The sequence below is a fragment of the Prunus dulcis genome, chromosome 8 (assembly GCF_902201215.1).
Source record: "Prunus dulcis chromosome 8, ALMONDv2, whole genome shotgun sequence".
Lineage (NCBI taxonomy): Eukaryota > Viridiplantae > Streptophyta > Magnoliopsida > Rosales > Rosaceae > Prunus > Prunus dulcis.
This window is the reverse complement of record NC_047657.1, coordinates 20,225,948-20,252,033: the sequence shown is the minus strand read 5'-3', so window position 1 is coordinate 20,252,033 and position 26,086 is coordinate 20,225,948. Positions and strand designations below refer to the sequence as shown.

General features: G+C 36.9%; 6 protein-coding genes across 13 annotated transcripts; 2 read left to right on the top strand and 4 right to left on the bottom strand.

Moving 5' to 3' along the window:
• Positions 1 to 1,325: 1,325 nt before the first annotated feature.
• LOC117637353 (NDR1/HIN1-like protein 6) lies at positions 1,326 to 2,604 on the top strand. The gene has a single exon (XM_034372224.1). It carries the CDS (start codon positions 1,440 to 1,442, stop codon positions 2,217 to 2,219), a length of 780 nt encoding a protein of 259 aa, XP_034228115.1. The 5' UTR covers positions 1,326 to 1,439; the 3' UTR covers positions 2,220 to 2,604.
• A 396-nt stretch (positions 2,605 to 3,000) lies between these two features.
• On the bottom strand, positions 3,001 to 9,358 carry LOC117638083 (nijmegen breakage syndrome 1 protein). Of its 6 annotated transcripts, none has more exons than XM_034373172.1 (14): positions 9,187 to 9,358; positions 8,823 to 8,876; positions 8,117 to 8,378; positions 7,820 to 7,908; positions 6,868 to 6,998; positions 6,420 to 6,466; positions 6,200 to 6,308; positions 5,731 to 5,817; positions 5,089 to 5,254; positions 4,452 to 4,804; positions 3,943 to 4,004; positions 3,747 to 3,848; positions 3,576 to 3,666; positions 3,001 to 3,204 (listed from the first exon to the last, which is right to left on the bottom strand). In XM_034373172.1, exons 1-13 carry the CDS (start codon positions 9,221 to 9,223, stop codon positions 3,612 to 3,614), a joined length of 1,554 nt encoding a protein of 517 aa, XP_034229063.1. In that variant the 5' UTR covers positions 9,224 to 9,358; the 3' UTR covers positions 3,001 to 3,204; positions 3,576 to 3,611. The 6 variants fall into 6 exon arrangements, 5 of the variants coding, with proteins under 5 accessions (XP_034229063.1, XP_034229065.1, XP_034229066.1 ...); XM_034373174.1 differs by having other exon boundaries at positions 4,452 to 4,801; XM_034373175.1 differs by having other exon boundaries at positions 5,782 to 5,817.
• Positions 9,359 to 11,440: 2,082 nt separating this feature from the next.
• On the top strand, positions 11,441 to 12,507 carry LOC117637103 (putative pectinesterase/pectinesterase inhibitor 26). Its single transcript, XM_034371896.1, has one exon. The coding sequence runs from the start codon at positions 11,819 to 11,821 to the stop codon at positions 12,368 to 12,370; it is 552 nt and encodes a 183-aa protein (XP_034227787.1). The 5' UTR covers positions 11,441 to 11,818; the 3' UTR covers positions 12,371 to 12,507.
• A 415-nt stretch (positions 12,508 to 12,922) lies between these two features.
• On the bottom strand, positions 12,923 to 16,234 carry LOC117637102 (nicotinamide adenine dinucleotide transporter 1, chloroplastic). Its single transcript, XM_034371895.1, has 9 exons — positions 15,810 to 16,234; positions 15,430 to 15,525; positions 15,157 to 15,263; positions 14,794 to 14,842; positions 14,537 to 14,646; positions 14,282 to 14,376; positions 14,100 to 14,188; positions 13,833 to 13,927; positions 12,923 to 13,545 (listed from the first exon to the last, which is right to left on the bottom strand). The coding sequence occupies exons 1-9, from the start codon at positions 15,880 to 15,882 to the stop codon at positions 13,318 to 13,320; spliced, it is 942 nt and encodes a 313-aa protein (XP_034227786.1). The 5' UTR covers positions 15,883 to 16,234; the 3' UTR covers positions 12,923 to 13,317.
• A 3,253-nt stretch (positions 16,235 to 19,487) lies between these two features.
• LOC117638697 (2-hydroxy-palmitic acid dioxygenase mpo1-like) lies at positions 19,488 to 19,898 on the bottom strand. The gene has a single exon (XM_034373789.1). The coding sequence runs from the start codon at positions 19,896 to 19,898 to the stop codon at positions 19,488 to 19,490; it is 411 nt and encodes a 136-aa protein (XP_034229680.1).
• Positions 19,899 to 20,618: 720 nt separating this feature from the next.
• On the bottom strand, positions 20,619 to 24,226 carry LOC117636315. 3 transcript variants are annotated; one of them, XM_034370757.1, is made up of 6 exons: positions 24,063 to 24,226; positions 23,698 to 23,799; positions 23,309 to 23,537; positions 22,833 to 22,924; positions 21,226 to 21,336; positions 20,619 to 20,802 (listed from the first exon to the last, which is right to left on the bottom strand). In XM_034370757.1, exons 1-6 carry the CDS (start codon positions 24,168 to 24,170, stop codon positions 20,641 to 20,643), a joined length of 804 nt encoding a protein of 267 aa, XP_034226648.1. In that variant the 5' UTR covers positions 24,171 to 24,226; the 3' UTR covers positions 20,619 to 20,640. The 3 variants fall into 3 exon arrangements, with proteins under 3 accessions (XP_034226648.1, XP_034226649.1, XP_034226650.1); XM_034370758.1 differs by having other exon boundaries at positions 22,833 to 22,918; positions 24,063 to 24,200; XM_034370759.1 differs by lacking the exon at positions 20,619 to 20,802 and having other exon boundaries at positions 21,295 to 21,386; positions 24,063 to 24,200.
• Positions 24,227 to 26,086: the final 1,860 nt, after the last annotated feature.

The following is a 26,086-nucleotide window of genomic DNA, read 5'->3' as shown; positions in this document are numbered from 1 at the left end:
GTCTACCCAGAGGGCCAAATTATGGCCACGTGTCTACCACTTTACAAATATCCAAACCTTTTTCTTCTTTCATTTTTTTAGGCGGGCAAAAATATTAAATTCCAACCTATTTTTACCTATTTTTCGACGATCCCTTGTTCATGAGAGAAACTCTCATGCAATGAGTATAACACGTTTTGTCATCTTTGATTAATAACATAATAACATGTAAGATGATTTTTTCACTTGTCATTGTGTTATTGGTTAGGGATAGTAAAACAACGCTATCCCTATTACAAAAAAGTGTTTTTTTTTGCTCGTGAAGGGCTTAGAAATTACAATACTTACTATAACACAAGGGTATAGCTAAAAGAAAAACAAAAATCACACGATTAAGATGCTCAAAATTAAAACAATGAGGACTAAAGTGAAAAAAATGATTCAAACGACAAAGAACAAAAATATAATTCACACCTATAACCTATGATATGAGTGCAAAAGTCATTAGATTAAACGCGATGAGGCTAATTCCAATATTAACAATTACAATTGGTTGCGTCTTGCATGACACAGTCTTGTGGGGTAGGTAATGGGATCTCAAATCAAATGACACGTATTATATATATTATGAAAAGCAAGCCATCTGTTGAAGTTTTCTATGAATTATACCTTATTATGGTCATCATTAACCTAAGCACCTTCCTGATTGGCTAGTTTTTTTTTTTCTTTAAATATTAGAAACTGTCTAAATCTGACTTTATTTTATTTCTATAGACTGATTAATATCTTAACTTTTCTTCTCAACAAAAACACTAAGTTTGAGCATACTTGCCTTGCAACCAACTTGCAATAATAAAACAAAAGAAAGCATAGTATACTAGTACCAAAGACAAAAAAAGAAAGAAAAACAATAGAAAGCATATTAATTAAGAAATTGAAGAAAAGTTGAAAAGTAAGATATTGGGATGATCATTTGTCGGAAAAACAAATATTTTGTTGGTCTTCTAGATTAAAGGTGTTTTAACATATGGAGTATTATCAGACGCGTCAACGCATCGCTTTTAATTATAAATATAAAGCAACGCAAGAAAGTTCCGTTGGCGCTTAAAGTCATACATTTTGCATATGTATGTATGTATGTATGTATGTATGTACAGACGTTTGGTTTGTTGAATATTTGGCAGGGAAGGAGGGCGGAGGGAGGTAGGGGGAGCGCATGCCCAATAAATATCATACAACAAGTATATAAAAGCCCCTAGAAAGTCAAGGATTGGAAGCTTTTCAAACGCGTGGCGTGTGATATATGTGTACATATTACGACCTTTTCTTGCCTTGAAAGTTGAAGGCTGCCTGCCTCAGACAAGTCTTATATATTGAGAAAGAAGGAGGAACTGGGAAGACATTGAAGGGAAGTGATCTCGCTGATACTAGTGATTAACTCTTCTTATAATATCATCCAAATGGCTGATCACCAAAGAATCTATCCAGATGTAGAGGCACCGCCAGCAGCAGCTGAGGCACCCTTGGTACCAACTGGAGCTTCAAAATCGGACAAAGGTGATCCAGCTGATTTTCATCACCAGGGGCAGCATCCTCCCTTCCCACGGCGGACTATTCCGGTGACGCACTCCAAGCCACCGCCCATTCGCAGGAAGAGGAGCTGTTTATGCAGGTGCCTTTGTTGGACTGTAAGCCTGATCTTGCTCCAAATCATTCTGGTTGCCATCACTGCTGGTATTATATTCCTCGTTTTCCGACCAAAGCTTCCAAAGTTCACGGTGGACAAACTGCAGATAACCCAGTTCAATCTCAATGATGATCAGAGCTTGTCGGCCACCTTCGACGTGAGCATCACTGCGCGAAACCCCAACAAGAAGATCGGCATCTACTACGAAGGCGGCAGCCGCCTGAATGTTTGGTACACAGGCACTAAGCTCTGTGAAGGAGGTTTGCCAAAATTCTACCAGGGTCACCGCAACACCACTCAACTTGTAGTCCAGCTGACAGGACAGAACCCAGATGCGAGCGGCCTGCTCAGCACCCTCCAACAACAGCAGCAGCAGACGGGCAATGTTCCGCTGACTCTCAGAGTGAGGCAACCTGTGAGGATTAAGCTGGGAGGCTTGAAGCTCCCAAAGGTCAAATTCTTGGTGAGGTGCAGGTTGTTGGTGGACAGTGTTTCCGCGAATAATGATATTACAATTCAAAGCAGTAGCTGTAAGTTCAGGCTTAGGCTATAATCTCTTACATTACAGGCTACAGGCTACAGGCTACAGGCTTCAGGCTACATGCATACATAGAGGATCATAGGGGGAGAGCTTATTTTCTTCTTGTCCCGTGGGCGCTACCCATCTTGTGTTGATTCATTTCACATTTACCTATTTTCTTCATTACTAAAGATTTTTCCTATTTTATCCGCTGCTCTTTTGAAAGTAGCGAAGGATTAATCTATTTCTATATATTACATATTTATATATGTTGGTTAATAAGTTATACTAGTCCCTTAGTTGGGGAATTGGTGTATTCTTTGTACATACTATATACATATACTTGTATTCTTTCATATTCAGGCGTATTGTTTTATTTTATTTCGTCTATTAATTTATGGCTTTAACAGTTTATTAATTTCTTCCTTCTTTGTTCTTAAATTTAAGTTCACACCAGTAAGCTACATACTGTCCGTAACTAAATAAAAAACTTAAGCATTGCAATAAAAATGAACGAAATATTCATGATGATAATAAAAGGGTAACTATTTTAGATGGAAATCTAAAAACTAGATGGTTTGGATTATTGAAACGCATTGCAGAATGTCTCTGACAAAATGGTATCTCTTTCATCTATTCATCCAAAGAGATCCCTGTGACAAAATTGGGAGGATAACTAATATTTTAGGATGAAGATTATACTAGGTTTTTGGCATTGACAAGTTCTTACAAGTTGCATTAAAAATAAAAATAAGGCATTTTATGAACCATAGAAAAATTATCTAAATTAAAAAATATATTCGTACAAGGGGAATATACAAGATAGCAATTTTATATCAGAAAAATATACAAGATAGCAAATACAAGCGACGCTGACCAACAGGCAGATCACACTTCCCTGCTGGTTCTCATCCCGAAATGGACATTTCCCAGCAGAATTATCGATGGCTCCTGAATGCGCTTAGTTGTGTGGTTGCTAGCCATGCTGCTGCTGCTGCTGCTGCTGCGACAGTTTTGCCTGCAAAATTGCAAAATTGCCATGTTAGGATCTTTGAAATCTTTTCCCATTTTCTTGTAATAGCAGATTGGCCGTTTGTTTTATGATCTTCTGCCACTTTACCTTCTCCAAGCTAATCCAATATTTCTATTTCTAGCCATTTTCCATCAAATTAGAATTACAACTTTTATTTTACATTTTTGGATGACAATAGAATCGTTGCCAATATCAAATGGGCTTCAAATTCCGTTTAGTGTATAATTAGTGCATTAAATCAGCTGACTGAATTGGCAAAAAATAAATCACATAAAAACTGATTAAACAGCGTAGATGCTTATGAATTAAAATGCATACACACAAGAATACATGAATACAATCATGTAGCAAATTACCTTTCTGTTTTCTTTTGGGCTAGGAGTTCAACATTGTTAACCATGACTAAGAATCCCACGAATAGAACCAGCTGCGCCACGACGACTCCTCCTACATCATTGAAACAGATTGTAAGTTCTCAGACATATCCTCTTCTAATTAGCCAAAGAAAGAAAAAAGAGAAGCATTACCCTTCATTATTAAATAATTCTTCAGAAACGGCTTCCATTTGCTTTCTCCTTTTCTCTTCTTTCACAGACTCTAGCACTTCCTCACCCCCATAGTCAGAATCTCTATCATCAAGAAACAAGGCATAGATAATGGTGCACCTGGTGATGTTCTAAACATCATAAATAAATTGAATAGGATTGGTAAAATAGGTCTTACTTATATGGGTACTTTAAGAATGGAATAATATTGTTGAAGCTATTCCCAGATTGAATATTTGGCTGCAAAATATCGAGACAATTACATATAATTGTGTTATAAATCAGCCTACTTGAAAGCTGGACAACAAAGACGAAGTCCATAATACTTTTAAAGGTAACATGCAAAAGAGATCATTGGGCTGCCATTTCCTCGGATAAGCCAAATACTGGTAGGCTTATCTTAAGAAAATTGGGATTGACTTAGCCGCTGCATAAATCAGAAAAATCAAAAACAACACAGGATAAACAGGATTTGATGATGTCTCAACACACCAAAATTTAAAATTTAAAAGACTAGTGCAGATTGAAACCTCAACATAAATCAGGTTTTTTTAAAACTACACAACATAAACAGGAGCTGACCATGTATTATCTCTTGACATGCCGAAATATATATTAAACGATATGTGACAGATTGAAACCTTACTGCACAATATCCTATGGAACTGAGAAAGTTTAGATCATTACCTTTCTGAAGCGTTTGAAATTTACAACTCTGTGGTTTGCAGTAGTAGCAACGGTACAAGGTATGCTTGCATCTCGCACAATCAAATCTTGGCTATAAATAATATCTACATTTCCACTTTCAGATTCATCAAGCTTGCCTCTTACGGTGGATATGTCACTACTGCGTCGACAGCTCATGACATAGTTATCCTCGGATTTAGGAGCTGCATAATTCGTGGAGATTTCATGGGGTACATTTTCAACAACTCCTTTGGTGCCAAGAGATGCAGTTGCCAAAACTGAAGTGGCTATTTCTTCCGTATCAGAATCAGCTACCACGGTTTCATCTGTGGAGCATGAAGATGATACAACTACTGCAGAAGAACACAGAATCAGCTGCATTACCTTTGCAAAAGAGCGAAAACACGCACACATGTACTCTCTTTCACCAGTGGATAATATTCTCGCACTTCAATGAAAAAAGAAACTAGTGTAGCGGCAATACAAATAATAACAGCAGGAATAAAAAGAAAAATGGAAAAGCAGTACTGTTTCAGTGACAATGGCTGCTATAATTAAGGTGAGAGCAAGGTAAGCTAGAAGGATTTCAATTTTAATCAGTTGACACATGTATCCAAAAGATAACTAGAATACTCACCACAAGGTGACTTTAACATAGCTGGATCCAGCCGTCCATTTAAAATGGCAGATATTAAGCCAGTCTCATTCACTCTTAATAGTGAACCAAGCTTATTGAACCAATCATCTGACGATTGTTCCGGGATAACACATACAACACGATCATTTTCTCCGCAATCTGAGCTCTGAAAGGAAATATACATCCAACAAGATTCAGAATAATAAACCAAATATGTAGTATCACAATAAACCAGAGAAAATGATCCTGTTGAATGTATATTTCTTTGAGTAACGCTACGGGCACCAACTTGTTTACCAACTTTTGGATACCAACACATGTGGCACATGACATGGCAACCTATGTCATCTGCCACCTCATTTATTTTAATTACATAATTTATTATATAAATAAAAGAATTTTTTTTTCTTTTTCTTTTTTCTTTTTTCTTTTTTCTTTTTTCTTTTTTCGGTGTGAAATTCTTTTATTTATATAACAAATTATGTAATTAAAATAAATGAGGTGGCAGATGACATAGGTTGCCATGTCATGTGCCACATGTGTTGGTATTCAAAAGTTGGTAAACAAGTTGGTGCCCGTAGCGTTATTGTATTTCTTTTCAGAGTTCAGATGTAAACCAAAATGTAAAACATAGAATCATACTTGGCTATTCAAATTAAACGCATCAATCGTAAGAATCTTCGCACCACTCACTTCCAGTAAGGACCGCAAGCGATTCATGAATTTATACTGTGAAAGCACAAAAATACAACAGATCAGCATATAGTGCAACCATTTCAGTTCAAAGACAAGAATTGATCTCTCAAACATGAATTTTGAGTGAGCAACAAAACTATCCATTATATCTACCCAAAACCATTTACAACTTCTAGAATCATACTTTAGTAATAAAACATTCAGTGCAGACTGATTTGTGTTTGCAAGTAAGTTTGTCAACAGCTGAATGCACACTTGTGAACATCTAACAAATTTCTCTGATATAAAAGATTATGAACAGTTATACAATCATAATTTCCTCTTGCAATGGTATTAGGAATAAAAGTTAAAACTCATTTGAATTCAGAAAAAAGATTCTAAATTTTCTAAAGGTTTAAAGAAAGCAAAACTTTACCACAGGTTTTGAGTCCAACAAAAAGGTGTACCCTTCCAAACAGTTCTCACGAGTTCTCGGGTCTGCAAGTTTGACTGATACTCCTTCAAATGTTAGTGTTGGAGCAAAGCTGATTACAGGACAGAAGAAAGAATACTTTTATCAGAACAACCATTGATGATATACAAGTAACTCAATGAAGCAAAGTTAAATCCAAAATAAGATTATGATTAACACTCACGATTCACAACTAGGAAGCTCTGTGCGAATGTTTTTTTCTGCAAGGAACTTAATAAACCGCAGCAATTAGTAACAATCAAAAACTGGAATAAAATTATGTTTCATTAAAAATTTCCCATCAACCTAGTTATAGATAATTCTAGGTTTAACTTTTATTATATCCTCCTCCATCTTCCACCATTTCAATTTAAACTTTAGTAAGCACCACAAGTACGATAACTGATGAAAATTAGAAGAGGTATATAAACCAAGAACTCCTACCCTAAGGTAAAACAAGTCTTTAGACCAAAAAAAAAAAAAAAAAAGGTAAAACAAGTCTTACCAGTCCATAATAATACCCATGTATCACAATAAACTAATCAAAGAAACCAAAAAAAATTAAGTTCAATGACTTCAAGCACAATCATTCACCCAACAAAAGCAATGCATGATCTTGAACTATGGCCTACCTCAACCCAACTACCAAGAACAAAAGTTTTCTTCGCCACAATAGCATCCAGCATATCTTCTTTTACTGGCATGAGTTGGTCAACAAGCACATGTGTGCACTCCTGACTCAGATGATAAGTGATATGAGCACCTAATGAAAACATAATAGTTAGTAACCATTACAGCATCGCCCTAACGCCCTAATAATATGACAAGAAAACATCACTTAACAAGCAATGGGTAAACTGGCAACTTAACCATATGATGTTTCCAACTAATAACATTTCTTTTCTCTTTTATAAGTCACGATAATCCTAAGTACCAAGGTGGTGCAACCTAAGCATACAAGAGATAAGGCAAAAAAGAATGAAAAACAATAAGGAAAGCAAAAAAAAAGAAAGAAATATGCGTAAGAACTCCTATGAGAGTATTCAAACAAAGATATCAGCTGATTTTTAACTCTACCAAAGAACATTTGATCCACTTTAAATTAAAGCTCTCCTATTCCACTCCAACCACAAACAACAAAAAATGCATAAAGGCCCCACGATGTGCCAATTTGGACTGTGAACAAAACCACCACTCCAATCCCAAAAAGCACATCCACAACTCAACCTGGAAGCACACAAGAAACTTCAGTGGAAAGCATAAATCCACCCATCCACCCACCCCAACAAATAAAATAAAATAAAATAAAATAAATTATACATGGCACACCTAATCAGAAGCACCCTACCCGCTCTTCTTTAGGTTATTATCATCAAAATACTCCAATGTGCAGTAGGCCTTGCAATCTTAGTAGGAACAACCCCACACAGACTAGATCACCTTATAAGGAAAAGATTAATTACATATGAAATTATGACAAGCAACCAAGAGGCATTACAGATGATATTATGACAAGAAAACAAAACAACATATGGGGCCATGAATATTTTCAGGTAAGCACTATGTTTCTCATTAGTCACTAACCAAATGATGAAAGTTTATCTTCAAGGGCATGATTCACTTGGGTTGGATCCGAGCAGCACGCAAAGAAAATGAGTGGAACAAAGGAAAATCTGCCAGATTTTTACTACAAGATATAAGCATATCAATACGGAAGAAATCATTGCAGTGCAAGTCTTATGCAATAGCATTCACAATCAGCAGACGTAACTGTATCTGGTGCTATCCAGCTGCATCACATCAGAATATATAATCCAAGAACAGCTGTATTCTTTGATGCCACACATGCAGAAAGCAAACTCAGAAAAATAGTTATATTACCTGTAGATTGCATTGCCAGTACCAAATGAAACCAAGTCCCCTTCTCTTAGTGATGTTTCTTTATTCGGTAACTCATGAATCTTTTCCATCGATGTAAGGTTCTTGTTAATAAATGTTCCATACTTTGAGCAATCTCTAATTCGAACTTTTGAAGATAGAATAGAAGATTTTGTATGCAGGGGGGCAGAAATCATTGCATCAACAACTATTTCCGCATGGACCCGAGAAACTCCTTTATCTTTAGTAATATTTACATCACAACCTACAAGGTTGCATAAGGTGATGATTTAAAACCATCGGCCACACATAGAAAAATAAACAAATTTAGTAACATAAGCATACTAGGAGAAGGGGACTTGTCAGAGAGGAGAGGAAAGGAGAAGAGGGTGTGAAACTAATTAATCAAACAAAAAGGAGTTCATGGCCAAAAGAAAAGAAAAATGTCATTGGTAAGATCGAAGATGCTTATGTGGTTGGTCATCAGCTTGGAATTTGAAAGAAAATCATTCTGAAGAATAATTGGATTTAGCCCAAGGTGTTTAGCGCAAGTGTTGCCTTCTTTCTGCCTAACCAAGGAATGAAGAATAAACTATACAAAACTGGATTATATGATTATGATCACAGAATATAGACACATTTTCCATCTACAACATGTACTCAACAAAAAGAGTAACTGGTGCATATAAAATGTCAATTAAGTAAGTACCTTTCCGACCCACTTTGTACGTTCCCCTTGCGAAGATATAGAACTTATCTTCACCTGTCATATTATGCTACCCAGTTAGACATTCATGCGAACTAAACCCTTAAAACATAGGGATTTACTAGAACCTAAAGCATCAGAAACGTTAAAATACGCATTGTCAATGACAACTTCTACTCTACATTCCCAACTACTTTCAAAGCGACAAGCTACAAGAAGTTAATAGTTTACGGCTGAAGAAGTTAATATAACAAGTTCAATTTCCTGGTTTTTGGTTTCATTTTCCCGGCGGGGCTAAGTTACAAAGCAAGTTCAACAAGCAGAAGGCGCCAAAAAGAAAAAAGAAAAGAAAAGATGAAGATATTACCTGAGTGAGGGTCATCGGGGAAGAAACCCCAAACCATGGTTTCCTTTTATCGGAGATGAGATGAGACTGACGGAGGATGGCGACGGATTGCCGGTGCGTTATTTTAAGGTGCAGCGCTTATGAGACGAGCGTATTAAGGGAAAGTTGCACAACCTAAACTTCTCATCGAGTTACAATTTGAAACAACCGTTCACGTTCATATAGGTTAAAATATTTTAACTTTAAAGATTATTATTGTAAATTCTTAAAAGTTAGTGGCCAAATTATTACATACACCAACTTATATGGGTACAAACAAACAAAAGGGATAGTTTTCAAAATCACCCCTGCGTTAACGCGTACCTCCTCTCTTCCGCCGCACTCTCACTCAACAGCCCTCCTTTTCTCGATATTCCTCTCGTCCTTTCCTAAATCCTAAGACGCCAATGGCTTTGACCGTGGAAGTAGCAGTTTTCGTAAACACCAACTTGGGCACTCGCATGGCCATGGATGTCTCACCAGATATCACAGCAAGAGACTTAAAAAGTAAGCAAAAAGCAAAAACTATATTAGGAATAAAAGTAAACTTCATTCCAATTATGGATTTTAAACTGCAGATTTTGGTCTCTCTCCTTTGTTTGATGAGTGTGTCATTTGTCTTGTATTAGTTTGATATATTTTTGTACTTCTACAGTAGAAGCACTTCTTGTTTCACTTATCTCTTGTTTTTGTTCTGGGTAGTGATTTGTTTGAAACGTCCAGTCTAGTTCATTGGGCATTACCTTCTTTTTCCCTCTTATTAGTGATTGCGCTAGTGGTGACGCATTGTAGGATTTAGCTGCTAGGTGGGTTTTGATGGCAATGGCATATGTTTTTTCATGCCTGATCAAATAATGTTAAGGATTCTCAGGCTTTTTCTTTTTGGCATAAGCTTCTCGGGCCCTTTCAGTATCAGACAGATCGGACACTCTGTTACATTACATTTACATAATCTTCTACAAAGCAGAGCAAAGTGTTTACTTTTGTAGTTAATGATGTTATGAAGTTATTGAACCTTAGTGCAGATTGTAACATCCTGTTATTGTCTGCCTTGCTCCATTTACGCAATGGTTTTCATTGCCAAATCTGTTTTGCAGGGGAACTTGAGACACAGCACTTCAATTGTTTCTGGAATTCAGGAGAGATCCGAGTTTCCAGATTGATGGTGCATTGTTTTAATTATCTTTATTTCATAGCGTGATTTTTACTTCTGCTACTCTTTCATTTCTTCTAGTTCTTGACCTCATACATCAATCTTTGGTTGTTGCTTCTACTTTTTTTAATAGGTCAAGCGAAAATCATGCCTGTATCACCTGCCTGATTCAGTGCCGATGAAGAGTGTTTTCCGGGGAGTGAAAGGAACATGGTTTCTTCATGTGGAAGCAAGATTTTTGAGTGATCGCAATAGGCCATGTTTACCCAAGTATGCAGCCTCAAAACCTGAATTTAGTATTACTCATCCTCTGCATCCAGAGAATATTGTTACAAGCATTGCTAAGAGTAACACAAAAGGCCACTGTAAAAGGATGTTGAGGGAAAAATTATTTCGATGCCACAACCCTTTACTCGGAAAGCTCAGAAGACCTTTCTACTTTACAAAGATAAGGAAGAGAAGAAAGAAAATCTCCTCAGCATACGAAGTGAATAGAGTCCAAATTGACAAGGAGAAGTTTCCTGATTGTGCATCTAAATCAATGATAGATGAGCACACCCATACGTCATCAGAAGTAGTATCTGTATCCGGCATTATTCACAGATACTTTTCGAATCTTAGTGAAGATGGTGGTCCTTCAAGTCCTACAAGGTCTGTTACATCCAGAGTTGTTCAAAGTTGGCCTGAAGAACACTTGAAGACTAAAGCAGATGATATTTGTTCGAGCACACAAGTTAGCCCCTTAACCCAGTTTTCTGCTAAAAGGACCGCAAAGCCGGTATGTTTACCTTCGCCTACTGGCTATGGTCAAAGAAGATATAAGCTTAATAAACCTGAAGTTGGAAAGCGTCTTGTCGTGGCGTCATATAGTCTTGGGATTTCTCCAAGTAAGGAACACCCTGCAATATCTTTGCAGCTTCGAAGGTAAAAAATTTTAGTTCAGTTTTTGATATCACTGATGAGGTCTGAAAAAAAAAAAACTTTTCAAAATGCCTAATTGCTCTGTATAGCCTTATTTATATTTCGTCTTGCAAATTTTCTGGAAGTTTTTTTAATCAGTGTTTTTAGAGCTTATTTAAAGTTAACAAGAAAAATAATTATTAAAAAAAAAAGAAGAGAGAGAGAGAGTTCGGTATTTACAAGAAAAGTGGCAAATTACAACCTGTACACTACACCATATGGTTATAACTGATAAATTTCCCTACCTCCCATAACAAGAATACACTATGAATAAAATGTACCAGAAATTGCAACCGCTTGGATGTAACCAAAGCTGGCCATCCTAATTTTTCCAAAAGCAGTTACCCTAAATGCCATTGTTGTTGGTATATATAATGTGCAGGTTAGACTCGTTTACTCAATCATCTAAAAACACAACCTTCTTTCCCCTTCCCCCTAACCTCTTGTTCCTTAATTGTCTCTCCTCTTGTACCTCCTCCTGTAAAGAAAAGAGAAGAGACAATGGAGCTCATCAACAGCCGGGTCTTCCTCCTCGTCCTCCTCGTCCTCCTCATATCCATCTCTTCCGGTCAAGTCTCATCACGCCCAACCCCACAGGCGGATGCGGCTGTTGAAAATATCTGTGCCAAGACTACTAACTCTGCTCTTTGCTCCAGCACCGTCCTTCCTAACCTACGCGGCAATGCCGACCCTACCACCGTCCTTCAAATAGAGATGAAGGCATGCTTGGACCTCACCAAAGGGGCCCTCGGCCAGCTGAAGAAGACGGCCAGCAATCCCTCCACATCGCCGGCAGATGTGTCGTCGATCAAAGTATGCCAAGAAGTCTACGAATCTGCCGTAGACGACATCAACGGTGCCAGTGAGGCCATTGCCGCGCGCGACGTCGGCACTTTACAAACCAGGCTTAGCGCAGTGATTACCTATTTTGGTACTTGTGATGATGCTGTCGCCGAGTCTCCCGGCTTCAAGCTGCCTTTGAAGGAGGACGATGTTGTTACATTGAATAAGCTGGCAAGCAACTGCATGGCCATCTCCACATTGCTCAAGTAGACTAGCAATAAACTGCTCCCTTACTTAACTCTGTTTCACAAACTGCACTGCACCACTTCTGATCAGAGATGGAAGATGCTGTTGACAATATTATTAAATAATTTAATACAAATTTGAATATTCGTTTCAGAGTTTAATTGTTTTTTCCTTTTCCCAAACGAATGACTTCCCCATTATCAGTTCTTATTCCTTTTCTTTTACTAATTACAAATTTGAATAAAAACCTCACCTGCCAGCATATCTAACAAAAACTACAATCCGCATGCCAACCACCATTTCCCTAGTACAATGAGAAACAATCACCGAAACCCACCAGTAAAATGTGCAATTAGCATGCATTTGAGCAATAACGCAAACAATTCCTCCCTCCCATCTTGTTGTGTTTATGTTTACCCTTTAGCTTGTAAAGAACTGAGATTCCAAAAAAATCATTGTGCTCTCCTCATTTATAAAAACATAAAGGATAAATTGTACTACACAACTGCATTTTGAAACAGCTGCCGTGCTTCATTTTTATGTAAAGATCTAGTAGCGTCAATCTAAGGCATGAGGGAAATAAGGATACTTTTGAGTCCAACATCCAACAAGTAACAAGAACATGACAAATAATGGAACTTTAATGTCACGAGTACTCAGTCCCATAAATCGAATTCACAACCCTTCAATTGTAAACTACGCTACTTTCTCATCATCATCAGTGTTTAAATGGCAAATCCTCATTTTCCCCTCAAAACAACTTCATGGGGGCATGAGCCTGCAATATCTTTTCTTTTCTTTTATATATATAAAAGCCACCGAAACAATCGACATACAGATCCGATGAGGGAAGCCTTAGCCTATCATCACCAGACAAGTAATGGCTAACCTAATTGAGTTGACTATTTGGAAATTTCAAGTAACACGACTCGGTTCTTTTTTCCGCCATCCTCAGTGGAGAACGATCCATCTCATAGTGTTTGACCAGGGGGGAATAAAGTAACAAGAAACCGATGAATCATCTCGAAGCTTGTGAACGTAATTACAGCAGCTGGTGTTGTCCTCAAAAGATTGGTGGCACATCCACGGTAGAAACCAGGGAGGCCCTCTTGCTGAAATACTTTTCTAATGCAATCAACAACACCAGAATAACGCTTCTCAGAGTGGTGGCCTTGTTCTTGAAGCCTTGAGCGTACCACCTACATACAATTTTTGTTAGTGCATGATTTTTCAATATGCTACTTTAATGGATGGCTTATTCTGCAGCTTCTAGAAAACTTCCGCTAATAGGTAAAATTTTTCTGCATAGTATGCTTATCACTGAAACATGGCTTTTACGTTTTTCTGCCCTCCTTCATGGCAAGTATGTATTTTGAATTGATATAATCATGGGTATTTTTGGGGAGAGAAAACTAAAGAATTCAAATTTGACCAAAAAAACTACAAAAGGTTAAAATCAAATTGGGAAATCCATTCAGATTAGTACCTCATGTGGGTACGTCAATGTTGATGCAAATATCTTGGATACAGATGAGGCAATGGCAACATCACGTGCACCGAGTTTATCTACCGTAGTGTTATCTGATATAATGACATCAAATTATATAACACACCTCTTTCGAGAGTACATAAAAGACTAAATGCAGGGGGCTAAACCCTATCTATTGCAGTGCTATATGATATAATGGCATCAAACCATACATCACAACTCTGTCAAGAGTACATAAAAGACTAAAAGCAGGCAGACTATTACCTCGATTAGCTAAATAAAATTTTATTTTCTCATAGGTTGGAAATTGGATGGCAACATGACTGATACCAGCCAAAGCAGGTACAAGACCACTGTCAAACAACACATCACAGGCATCATCATCAACATAAATAATTAGATACACATTGATTAATACAACTTACTAATGATATGGGATACAAAACCTGTACAAACCACGGATGCCTTCTTCATGAGCTATTCTCCTCAAAGCAGAAAGTGTACTCCTATATGGCACCACACCTGGTCTCATTCCCTGAGTCTGCAGAATAGAACAGGAAAATTGGGAGAGAAGACAATAACAGTACGCTAAATCAACACCTTTCATTCTACAGCTGCTAGTCCTGGTAACACTAGAAATAAGACAAATACTTCAACGAGAAGCTCCTTAGTAGACACAACTACAATGAAATGAGACACACCTGAAGTCTAGTCTTGACAACCCAAAGTGGATTTGTAGCAATAGTTGTCGCAGCTCCAGCACCCGAAGCAGCTAGCATATTGGCCCCAACGGGAAGATGATGATTCTCGTCTATACATGCACCAATGTCAAAACAAAAATACACACACACACACACACTTGGACATAAGATATAGATGGATGGTGAATTTACCTAAAAGAAAAATAAGGTTTAAAGTTTAAACAATCTATCTAAAAAGAAAATGGTCACGTACTAACCATCAGAGCAAAGGAAGTTTTTGAGCTGGTCATAAATTGTGAAATAAACCTACAAAGAGTTACAATATGTGATTATTCACAAAATTTATAAATTTCCAAGTTCCAAGGTAAGAAGGCAGAGGGAAAGCATGAGCAACAAAGAGAATATATGTGGTGAGAAAAATATATGATACCTAACGAATGCCTCAATTATCAGAAAAGTTGTGTGGTTTGTGGCCAATATAACCAATGGATAATAAGTAAGCCAAGTTCATTTCTCGTTATTCAACACATGTATGGAACTTCCTTTCTACAAACTATTAGGTTGTATTTGGTTATGTGAATAAAATGAAGGATTTGGTTTTAGGAAGTATCAAGACTTACTGCCCAGTTAGGAAGTAATGCCAGGACAGTTGGAGAGAGCCCACGATACATGCCACGTAACCCCTCCTTGTGAAATATTTGTTCCAAATAACCAACTATGAGACTACCTGATGACATGGAAAAATAAATTGTACATCAAATAAACATACAAAATGTCATGATACTCGTATAAAAACAACATTCATTCAGAAAAGTTAAGAAACTGTTAGAGTGCTTGAAATAATAGAAAGCAAACATATTGATATTGGTTTCGTGCAAAGTCAAAGCGCATACCTTTGACATTCCCATTACCGAGCCTTGGCAGCCCGTGAACTTGAAGCCTAGTCTTGATAACATCTAAAGGACACACAAATGTTGCAGCAATAACCCCTGCCCAATTCAAACAATCAATAGCTGAAAGTATAAAAATATCAAATGATTCACAAGAAAACCACAAGTAGGCATCATAAACAACAAGTTTCTTATATTCAATCTACATGTATATAAATGTATACATACAATCAATATCTCATTGTGATAAAACATATCAATGCAATCAAAATGGCTTTCCAATTAGCAGTCAGAGCACAACAAATTACTCAATATTCCAACTTTCGCTGAATTCATTTACAACCAAACAAAGGGTACAAAACAAGCACGAGAAAATGACATACCGGCAGCGGCGCCAGCTCCCGCGTTGCAAAGATGACATTTAGGATTAGGGACGTGAGTACCGGCGGCAGCCATGGCTGAATTCCGTACAATAACCTGGAAAACACGCCAATTTTAGGGGTGATAATGCGAGGGAGTCCTCTCTGGAGAGGGAGAAGAACGCAGTGAACCAGAGTGGCATGGCCAAACGGGAAGCAAGCGAGTATTGGTGGTCGATCTGAGTCGAGTCTGTCCGAGTTAGGGCTTCATAGGATTGGGTTAGGTGCGACGGGAACCGCGGTCAAGCACATGAGAGGCTTCGGTTTGGCTTCGTCTATCACACCACCAAAGCCTATCAGGTCGCGGCCGGACGAGTCGCCACAAATGGGTCCCGTTCGTCTAAATTATTTATAAGTGTGGAGTATTCTATTCCAACCCCGCAAAGCCTCACAATCTGGTTCTGGCACATGTGCCTGCCTGCATAATTGTTGTTTGGTCCTGCGCTTTTTCTCAAATCTCATTGTTTTGCCCACATGTGCGCTAAGCTAACGCCATGTGACAAAGAATAATTAAAAAGTAGGGTTATTCGTATCAATGGTCTCTCAATTATACATGTAATTACAGTTTGATCATTCAATTCAATTATTAATTATAGAGATCATTTGAGTAGGTGTTTTGTTGCACCATTAGTCCCTCTGTCATCTGTTAAATTTTCTATAAAAAATGTACAAAATTAGTTAAATACCCATTCCTAGACATGAAACTATAAATATACCCTATACTATTCAATGTATATAAACACACCCAAAAAATACCCAAAAATGACAGCTGTTACATTTTTTAGTTTAATTACTTAAATGAAATACATTTATTACCCATTCAGTATTAAATTAGTTTTTTTGAAAAATTTTGGACGCTCTCTCTCTCGTCTCTCTCAATTGGCGGAAACCAGGCCAGCGATCTTGGTGCTCCGGCCACGGCCAGCAGTGAGAGCGGTCGGAAAAGGATCAGCCAGGGCCGACGATCAAGTCTGGGCTAAAGCCCAGCCACATCAGCCGCTCACGACGCCGCTAAAAGCTCAGAAAGGTCTGTGGATTTCGAGTTTTCCGACGTCGTTTTCGGCGACTTCGGCTGTTGTTTCCGTCGATCGAGGTATGAAACTTCATCTACTTTTCGTACTCTAGCTGTTTATGTATGTGGTTAGGATAGATTTTGGAGTTTTGGAAATTAATCAATACACCCTAGTTTGACCGACGGCTTTGGCAGTGTTCCGAATTGCTCCAGCCACTTTTTGGCCGAGGTCCAAGACCAAAATTTACTCCCCTTGTTAGTATGAATATGTTGGTATAGGTATTGTAGGGACTTTTGGGAATTTTTAGAGATAAGTTATCATTTGACTTTGACGGTATGCTTGGTATTCGGGGTTGTTGGAATGCTAGTAGCATCTGTTTTTTGAAATAATGTTAATATGAGAACTTCAAGCGAGACAATATGAGAGGAAGCAAATTTAACAGTAGCTGTTGGCTTGTGCAATTGAGGTGCAAAGTAAACTTTTTTCTTAAATTCTTTTAGGCTTAAGAATATCATAGGGAGACAGAGAGAGCGATAGCTTGTACAGAAAATTGGACCACTTTCTGAGCATTTTTATTTTATGCTCAAGATTCTTTGCAGTTGATAACAATTGTTTTCTCTTTCTCAGTCTCCAATCTTCTTCTTTTTTTTCCTTTTTTTTTCTTCAAATAATGGAATGCAAAATTGGAGTATTGATTGAATGGTTTCTGTTCTGATAATGGAATGCAAAATTCTCTTTTCAAATTTTGTTTGTCTCTCACTGTGCTCGGTTTTCTAGCCAGCAATATCCATTTGCTTTTGTGTCACATCAAATTTACTAATCTTAATTAGTAACCATATCCATGGAAACTGCAAAGGGGTTTGGTCAGTATAAAGTTTGTTGCCATTAGTTAGCAAGGAAGAAGACATTTAATATTTTTTACCAGTGGCAAAAAATGAAAAAAAAATCAAGGCATTGGCTGCTGCAACTCATACTGTTTGTTTCTGTCATGGCAATTTTGGCAGCAACTTGTTGCCAAACCAGTTCACCTACAGCACTTGTTCTTTCAATTTCAGTTGTATTTCAAGGTTGCTACTTTACGAACATGGGGCTTTTGCTCTGGGTTCCTAGGTTTGTTCAAAAAGGTTGTGTTTTCCGTTATGTTTTTCAAGGTTGTTGGTTTATGAACATGGGGTTTTTGTAGTTGTACATTTTTATCGTAACTATTATGCAAATGAAATATAGTTGTTAGCTTCCAGTAAGTGGTATGAATAGTTGTTAAACTGTTCATACCCTGCAATTGAGTTGATTTCTATGACATAGTATTAACAGTGTACTTCCATGACATAGTATTAACAGATTTTTCAGTAACAAAGCATGCGCTATTTTTTGCTCATATAGTTGTGCACTTAAAGTTTATGATATGCATAATGTGATTTTCACTAGGAAGGTAGTTCTATGACACAGTATTAACAGTGTACTTTTTTTTTTCTTCTTGTAGAGGGCCTTTGCGATTGCTTCTGGTAAAACTATGGACAATGTGATTTTATGATATGCAAAAATGTGATTTTTCCTAGGAAAATAGTTCTATGACATAGTATTAACAATGTACTTCTGTGACATAGTATTAACAGTGTACTTTTTTTTTTCTTCTTATAAAGGTATTTCCTTGTGCCTTTGCAATTGTATCTGGTGAAACTATGGACAATTGGAGGTGGCAGCAAAGGATATCGAATCTCTTGTTAGGGTTTTTTGGATTTTTTGTATGAAATAGTATTTACAATGTTTTTCTATGAAATTGTATTAAGAATGTTTTTCTATGAAATTGTATTAACAATATAGCATGGTATTAACAATGCACTTTTATGACATGATATTAACAATGTACTTTCATGACATGGTATTAACAATGTACTTTTATGATATGATTTGTGGAGGTTTGATGGAGAATGAAGGGTTGTGGGGACATACCCTTGGTTTTCGTTATTTTTTATTTTTTTTTAATGTTATGTTTGTACAATACTGTCCTATTGTGTAGGTAAAAAGCGCCCCTGAACAATAATGTTGTTTAAATAATAATTCAGCAAATAATAATGTCATAACAGTTTAATAGCAAGACAGTTCTACGGCATAGTATTAACAGTGTAATTCTATGACAGTTCTACGGCATAGTATTAACAGTGTAATTCTATAATGTTTTTTTGGGCCGAAAGTTATGGAATACGAGATGGTACAATGTTTGGGCTTGTTTATAAATTTGGGCTGGGTTTGTTTTGGGTGTTTTTTGAGTTTTTTTTCTGTTGGGCTTGATAGTGGCAGTGCTGTAATTTATTGGAACTTCAACACTAATTTGTTATTTAATAAATGGATTTTGGGTGTGTTTATGAAGTGTTTTCCATGTGGGGTTTTTTTATAATTTCAGCTCCTATTTTGAGTATATTAGTGAAGATCCCTAAAAAATGAGAGTACATTTGAAAATTCATCCACAACCCTCCCCTTCCTCTACAATCCTCCATTGCCGCAACAGTCGCGACGAAGCTTGCTACCACAACACAACCCACACCCGCCATTTCTCTGCCCACTATCCCCTTCAACACCGACCCTTCCTCTGCTACCTCTTCGACTCCCGCGTCGGCAAGACCACCTGGCCCTAAGGCTCCGGCGTCTGGAGCAAGAAGGAGTGGGTCTTACCCGAGATCAACAACGACGATATTGTCTTCGCCTTCGAAGGTAACTCCAAAGAAAATCCAAGGCGACCAGCAAGCAAACTGGCTCTAACCCAACAGAGAACACATAGCAAAGTAGCCAAAGATCCAGCTTTCTTATCCAAGCAGACATAAAACAAGGCATAGATCACAGTGAAAACAAACCCAAAATTCAATAGAAAACCATGACTTTGCCCAGCTGGGAAAGTGTACAGAGAAGGTGTGAAGTGCAAAAGAACCAGAGAGGTGAAAAATATCGACCACACAAACACAGTGTGTATCAAAATGTTAACTGGGTTGTTGTGGTATGCGCCGTAGAAGTGTCTTTCAAGATCAAACAAACCAGTCCTCCCCATAAAATTTCTTGGAAAGAAGACAGATTTTCCGAGAAAAAGAGATAAGAAAAATCAAACAAAGTGTGTATAAGAGGACGAAGAAGTAGACAGAATTCGTAGAAAACAAGAGCCTAATAGCACATCGAAAGCTCTAAACTTTCCATGACTGGGTTATAGTTCCTCCATTCATCAAATACCACGAGACTAGTTTGCTGGTAGAATAAAAGACTTCATAATCCTTCCTCCATTCATTGGGTTGCGGCAATGGAGGATTGCGGAGGAAAGGGAGGGTTGTGGATGAATTTTTGAATTTATCCTAATTTTTAATGAAAAAAGTCACAGACTGACGAAAGGACTAATAGTGCAACAAAACACCTACTTGAATGACCTCTGCAACTAATAATTAAATTGAGTGACCAAATTGTAACTACAGGGATAGTTGAAAGACTTTTTAAAGTATTTATGATCCTAAAAAGTATTTATGATCTTTCAAATATGTTGGGACTTTTTGAAGATAATAAGCTGCTTTTGTTTTGTTTTTATCGAAACCAGTCTTTTTTGTTTATGAAAATAATTAAACTTTTCATTTTGGATTAATCTTCTCTGACCAAAAAGAAAAAAGAAGGTTAATCTCCGATCCGAGATATGCATTAGCAATTTGGTAGCATCGCCAATACATGTAATTTAGACCCCATCATCTGATAAAGAAGAATTGGCATAACGGATTTTCAACCATAAAAATGGAAGTAAAAATTGACAATATTTATATTACAATCTCAAATGTATTACAAGCAGCACAAAGAATGTACAATGCAGTTATATTAAATCTAGTCTCGATGCAAAATTTGGGCTTCAATGTGCACCCACGATCAAAATGCTCTGCATGAACTTCTGCTAGCCTGCCCCGCAATAATTCCAAATTAACCTGCAATTTTTTAATTTTGACTCATAAGATAAGATGGTCAAGATGGTTAATCAAATTGACAAACTATATAACTAACGTCATTTGTCATTTTATCTTCAAGGACCTGTTTCACAAACGTGACACATTCAGGCATACTTTTACTATATGAAAATTAGTTAGGGAATTGAAGAGGATAAACCACTACTTTGAAGCAAAAGGGTCCAACTACGTTTGCTAGCTATTATTCTAAGCTGCATGTGTTTCAACAAAAACACTCTAAATTGATCTATATTATAACTTAATAAGGGAAGGACGCAGCATAATGATATTTGATAAAATCTTTTGATGGCTAAATTCTATATTAATACATAGATAGATAGGTGAGCAGCACAGAAGAAAGCATTAACGCATAAGCATGAATAAAATCAAAAGAAGATGTAAGACCTCATCGCCTTTGTTGAGCTGAATTTCACATAGGCTGCAGTAAATCAGATGATAATTCTCTTGTAGTACTCCATGCTTACAGATGGGGCACCAAACTTCCTCCTTGCGCAGCTACCATTAAGGTCAAAAAATTCCAATCAGTATCCAAGATGAAGAAGGCACTGATAATGATAAGAAAAAGGAAAGTATTATAAGCCTCTTACTCATGTGAACACAAAATATATGGCATGATATGGATCATTTTAATACACTTTAATATAATGGGAAGCATGTTCACAGGACGAACTTAGAATTTCAAGCTGAGAGACCACAACTGTAATAAGATGCTCAAAAATTAAGAGGCAGGATTTTAGACTTCACAATCCATATACCGAAGACCTGAAAATCCTTTCCCCTGCGAACTTCAAAATCCAATTACACATGGCAGCCTGATTAAGAGACCCAAGTTTTCTTACTCCTAATTTGTAACGACCCACATCCACATATATATTGCCCGCTTTGGGCATAACCAGCCTTTCGATTGAAGAGATGCTATATATAGCATTTCCACACAACTCAAGTAGGCCCTGTGAGACTCAACACATGGATGTTGTGTTCACCTCTCACGCTATCTCCTCAACCATCTTGGTTATATCTGCCTCAGGTAATCTTCGCAATCTCAGTCAGGGATCTTGGGTTTCACAATGTACCCCTTTGGGTCACAACTCTTTGCATGGGGCGAGTCCACACACTTGCAGCTGGTTTAGACTCTCATACAATCTTATCACACCCTAAACTCAGTAAAAAAGGTAAAGGGGTATGTTCTCAGACCCGAGGTGTAACATACTACAATTCTAATAGGGAGCACACCCATACTCAAATGCCCCTCCCAACATTACTCCATAACAATCACATCTGGAGCTTCTGTTATTAATTGGTCATCAATAGGAATAGTGAACACGACCATGTACTAGTGAGAACATTAAGAGAGCATAACCTTAAGAAATGTAATTCTGCCACCCTCCTGTAAGTCAATTTTATTCAATTCTGACAAGTGAAAACTGTCCTCGAGCAGGAAATAATATATTCCCACACAACTTGGGCCAAAATTGAAGTTCCCACTAAGACATCAGAAGGGGAGCCCAAACCATGAAGGGCCTCCCACTGCGTCCAACTTTTCAATTTCACTCTTGTCTAACTTAAGTTTTAAAACTGCTACCGCATCAGAAAAAACTTTAGAATGCATCTAAGATTGCCTAACTGAGCTATCCCTTTAACGAGTTTTTTCATCTTCCAAAAATTGGATGACCAAATTAACACTTTGTTGCTCCTACCATCCAGTGAGTGCTAGCCGTCCATGGTACGAGTAAATGTTCATTACAACATCTAACTGGATTTTAAATCAAAACAATGACAGCATTAATAATATTTTGGAATTAATCAATAGCTAAAGTGATATTCTCTATAATGTCAACAATAAATTTGCTTGAGTACAGTTTCCTTAGTACAAATTTACAATAAAGATTAAATTGATAATATTAGCAATCATATATCTTTGTGAAAATTGGATATATACTCGTATAAATTGTGGGTTCTTCATTGAATACTCGAAATTTTTGGTGTTATACCTGCTTGTCGTTCAGTTGCATATGCTCAAAAACCGCCTGGGCCAAATACTCATCCTCTTCATCTTCCCATGTTTCAACACGGATTTCTGTTTCTGCAAAGAGCTAGAGTAAACATCTCTGCTCAAAATGATGAACTGACCAATGAAAACTTCCAAGGCACATGCAGAGAAAGAAAAAGAACAACAGTAGGGAGGGAAAAGGATAACTATGGCTTCAGAAAATTTCATTTGATGATCATATTCATATTATTGTTACAAAAACATCTAAACAGTTGTATCTAGCGACAAGGAGATAAGAACGATTCTTAGAAACCTCACACATTTGTGAGCCAAAGAAGAGTTTTTCTGATAACAGCTCTATATACAGGAATATATTCTTTTTTCTGTTATTTCAATTAGCATTATGAGTTGATAGTCCGGAGACTTTGTGCTACAAAAATTGAGACTATAACAAACTTAATTTCACCCATTTTTCACCTTTTGTAGTTGGCTCTGTACTCAGATCTTGGTAAAAGATCCTTTGCATCTCTAACAGCATCTCTTCACAATCACCTTGGTATGCGTCTGTAAGGCCTTCATATTCCCATAACACATCATTGCCCTCAGGAACAGATTTCGAAATCCTCATATTGTCATCCAATGACGAGTCCTTAATTTTTCCCAATTCAGCGGAAACTATGTCCTGGAAAGCAGATTTGATCAAATCCTGCAAACAGAAGACCAGGAAACAATTACTAGCTTATTGGATGAATGAACTACTTCCACCAAATTGGAAAAGCAAGATATATATATATATTAAGTGCAAACTAAATTTGCACACAGAAACAAGAGGAAGTAAAAGAAAAAAAGGAATATAGCTGGAGTACATTTGGAATGTGACTGAGAAATTGTGGAGTGGGCACCATTCTCATCTTCCAAAGCAAACGCCTTCTGTCTTCTCTTACCCTTTTGTAACAGTTCTCTCTCAACTACAAAAATACAGATTGGAAGCAAAATTTATTTGTCAATTCATCACACATAGAGACACTAACAGATATTTTCAAGATAACTGTTAATTTTATTTGTGCAACCAATTGGATAGACTAAGTTCTTGCAAAATAAAATCAAAGGATCAAAACTACGAATTTATAAATCACAAACTTCGAATTTTGTCGACAACAAAAAAAAAATTGGAGAAATAAGACGAAACATAGATTGGAACAAGTTGTGGATCGTGAATTGGGATAGAGACCTTGTGCTTCCAGCTGTTATAGTTATTGAAGATAGGGTGGGGTTTGAGAGAATGCTTTCTTTCTGTTGATTTCGTTGAAGCTGCGGCTGCTTCTTCTTCTCCCTCCATTTCCTTCTTTTCTCAACCGCCCTCCCTCCCTCCACCGTTTCCTTGTTTTTTCGTATATATACGAGAGAGACTGATAAGACGGCTTTTCTTATTATTTTGTGGCTTCACCTAATGATTTAGGCAATTTGTGGATTCACCCCAAGCTTTAGGCCAAATAGCTATTGTGGTTTGCTTTTTTTTTAAATTTACAGAATTACAAAATATAAATTGTACTTTTGTACCTTAAATATCTTTGAATTGGCAGACGGAACGGAATGGCCAATTTAGTTTGAATTATTTTCACTTCGGACCCAAATTGTTTTGACTAGTTTTTTTAACTTTGATCCATGCAAGTTGGAGTATTTTCACTTTGGTCTCCACAAAGGATGGGGGCTCATTATGATTTAATTATGTTTAAGCTTCAAACTAAACACTGAATTAAGATAACATCATAGATTGAATTGGTTTAGTTAGGTGTCAAATTAATAGCATAATTGAACCAAATCCATCCATTAGTGGTTTGTTCATTTTCCTATAAAAGCAAATCGTTTGTGTTCTTTAAAAGGAATTTTATATAGTACATTCAACAATAATTGAAAATTTAATTAATCATTGCAAATTGATAAATCTTTAGATAAATAATTTTTTGGAGTGCCAATAAAAACTATCATTTTAATAGAGAAATAACATTCAACTCAATGTCAATAAAAATATCATTTTACACATGAGCTTTGCACATATACGGAGAAATGGCAAATATCAAAAAATTAGGACACAAGAACACAGCAATTAAAAAAATTTAAATTTAAATTTTAAAATAAAATATTGATGTTCATACTCCAATTTCATAATGAAATTCAAGCTTTCCAAGTCTTTCAAATGTAGTTTATTAATTTATATATGAATTATAATTGAATTAACACATTTGTTGATCCTGAGTATGAATTGACCCGTGTTCGGAGAGTGTCTTGATCGTGAACATGCGCGTTGACCACTGAACAAGGGTATCTGAGGAGTGCCCAAGTATCCGACACTTCAACACTTGAGCTTAATAAGGTGTCCATGCAATATAATATGTATAGTGGTTCGTAATGATATTGGAACTTTTATAGGGTATTTAACTGTGCAAAGCTCGTGTGTGGTTACCATATAAACTAAAAATTTATAGGTAATTTATAGAGGGATTGTGTTTGTTGTATATGTTGAGTTTGTTCCTATATTCATATAAACCAATTCTATTGAGGCAACTAATGTGAGAGACTTATTTACCCATATAAGCACACAATTAGGAACTCACTTTTGCCATGTAAACATTTAACAAACAAAATTAAGAGATTAATTAAAAGTGAGATTAAATTGTAGGGTTTATAGGAATTTGCATGAGCTTTGAATCATCCTTAATTCATGTATGAATTTTGTTTGAAGCACAGATATTCAAATAGTTAACATGAAGGTAATACGATTATATCAAAGAGGTCTCCAATAAAAAAAGGGTCGTTTTTGAAGATAAGAGGATTGAATATGACAAAGTGACAAGGTTTTTCTTCTTATTCCTTTTCTCTTGCAGATCTCAAAAGTCATATATATTTTTTACAAGAACTCTTACTCTATTTATAGGTAGAACAAAAAATGAATTAAATTACAAGCCAACCACCTCAGCTCAGAGCCGAGCCATTTGTGTCACATTAGATGTTAGAGGATAGGTGGTCGGGGTTCGTCCACATCATCCGCTCATGAAGACCCTCTTACATTTTAATTAGGGGCGGGCGTGTGCAGAATAGCTTGTTGCACACAACGGTAGTCCCATCTGGTAGGGTGGAGACCAGGACAGTTTACACCTGGCTTTTGAAGAGACGTGGGCAAGCTTCGTGAGGTGCGGCTGGTCGGCGGTCAGAGGGAATCTTGTCATCGACGTGGCTAGTTTATATCTTTCGATC

What these genes read in the sequence shown, in the direction of transcription:
- LOC117638083 (XM_034373172.1), bottom strand. Translation starts at nt 9,223, where the DNA reads ATGGTTTGGGGTTTCTTCCCCGATGACCCTCACTCAG. An exon ending in TATGTTAAAGTCACCTTGTG is followed by an intron (nt 4,805 to 5,088) that starts GTGAGTATTCTA and finishes GTTCTTCTGCAG; the next exon opens with TAGTTGTATCATCTTCATGC. An exon ending in TTCTTAAAGTACCCATATAA is followed by an intron (nt 3,849 to 3,942) that starts GTAAGACCTATT and finishes TCTTGATGATAG; the next exon opens with AGATTCTGACTATGGGGGTG.
- LOC117638697 (XM_034373789.1), bottom strand. Translation starts at nt 19,898, where the DNA reads ATGGGGAGGACTGGTTTGTTTGATCTTGAAAGACACTTCTACGGCGCA.
- LOC117637102 (XM_034371895.1), bottom strand. Translation starts at nt 15,882, where the DNA reads ATGGCTGCCGCCGGTACTCACGTCCCTAATCCTAAATGTCATCTTTGC. An exon ending in CATTACTTCCTAACTGGGCA is followed by an intron (nt 14,843 to 15,156) that starts GTAAGTCTTGAT and finishes AACTCTTTGTAG; the next exon opens with GTTTATTTCACAATTTATGA. An exon ending in CATTGACGTACCCACATGAG is followed by an intron (nt 13,546 to 13,832) that starts GTACTAATCTGA and finishes AATTGTATGTAG; the next exon opens with GTGGTACGCTCAAGGCTTCA.
- LOC117637353 (XM_034372224.1), top strand. Translation starts at nt 1,440, where the DNA reads ATGGCTGATCACCAAAGAATCTATCCAGATGTAGAGGCACCGCCAGCA.
- LOC117636315 (XM_034370757.1), bottom strand. Translation starts at nt 24,170, where the DNA reads ATGGAGGGAGAAGAAGAAGCAGCCGCAGCTTCAACGAAATCAACAGAA. An exon ending in TACAGAGCCAACTACAAAAG is followed by an intron (nt 22,925 to 23,308) that starts GTGAAAAATGGG and finishes AGCTCTTTGCAG; the next exon opens with AAACAGAAATCCGTGTTGAA. An exon ending in AGCTCAACAAAGGCGATGAG is followed by an intron (nt 20,803 to 21,225) that starts GTCTTACATCTT and finishes AAAAAATTGCAG; the next exon opens with GTTAATTTGGAATTATTGCG.
- LOC117637103 (XM_034371896.1), top strand. Translation starts at nt 11,819, where the DNA reads ATGGAGCTCATCAACAGCCGGGTCTTCCTCCTCGTCCTCCTCGTCCTC.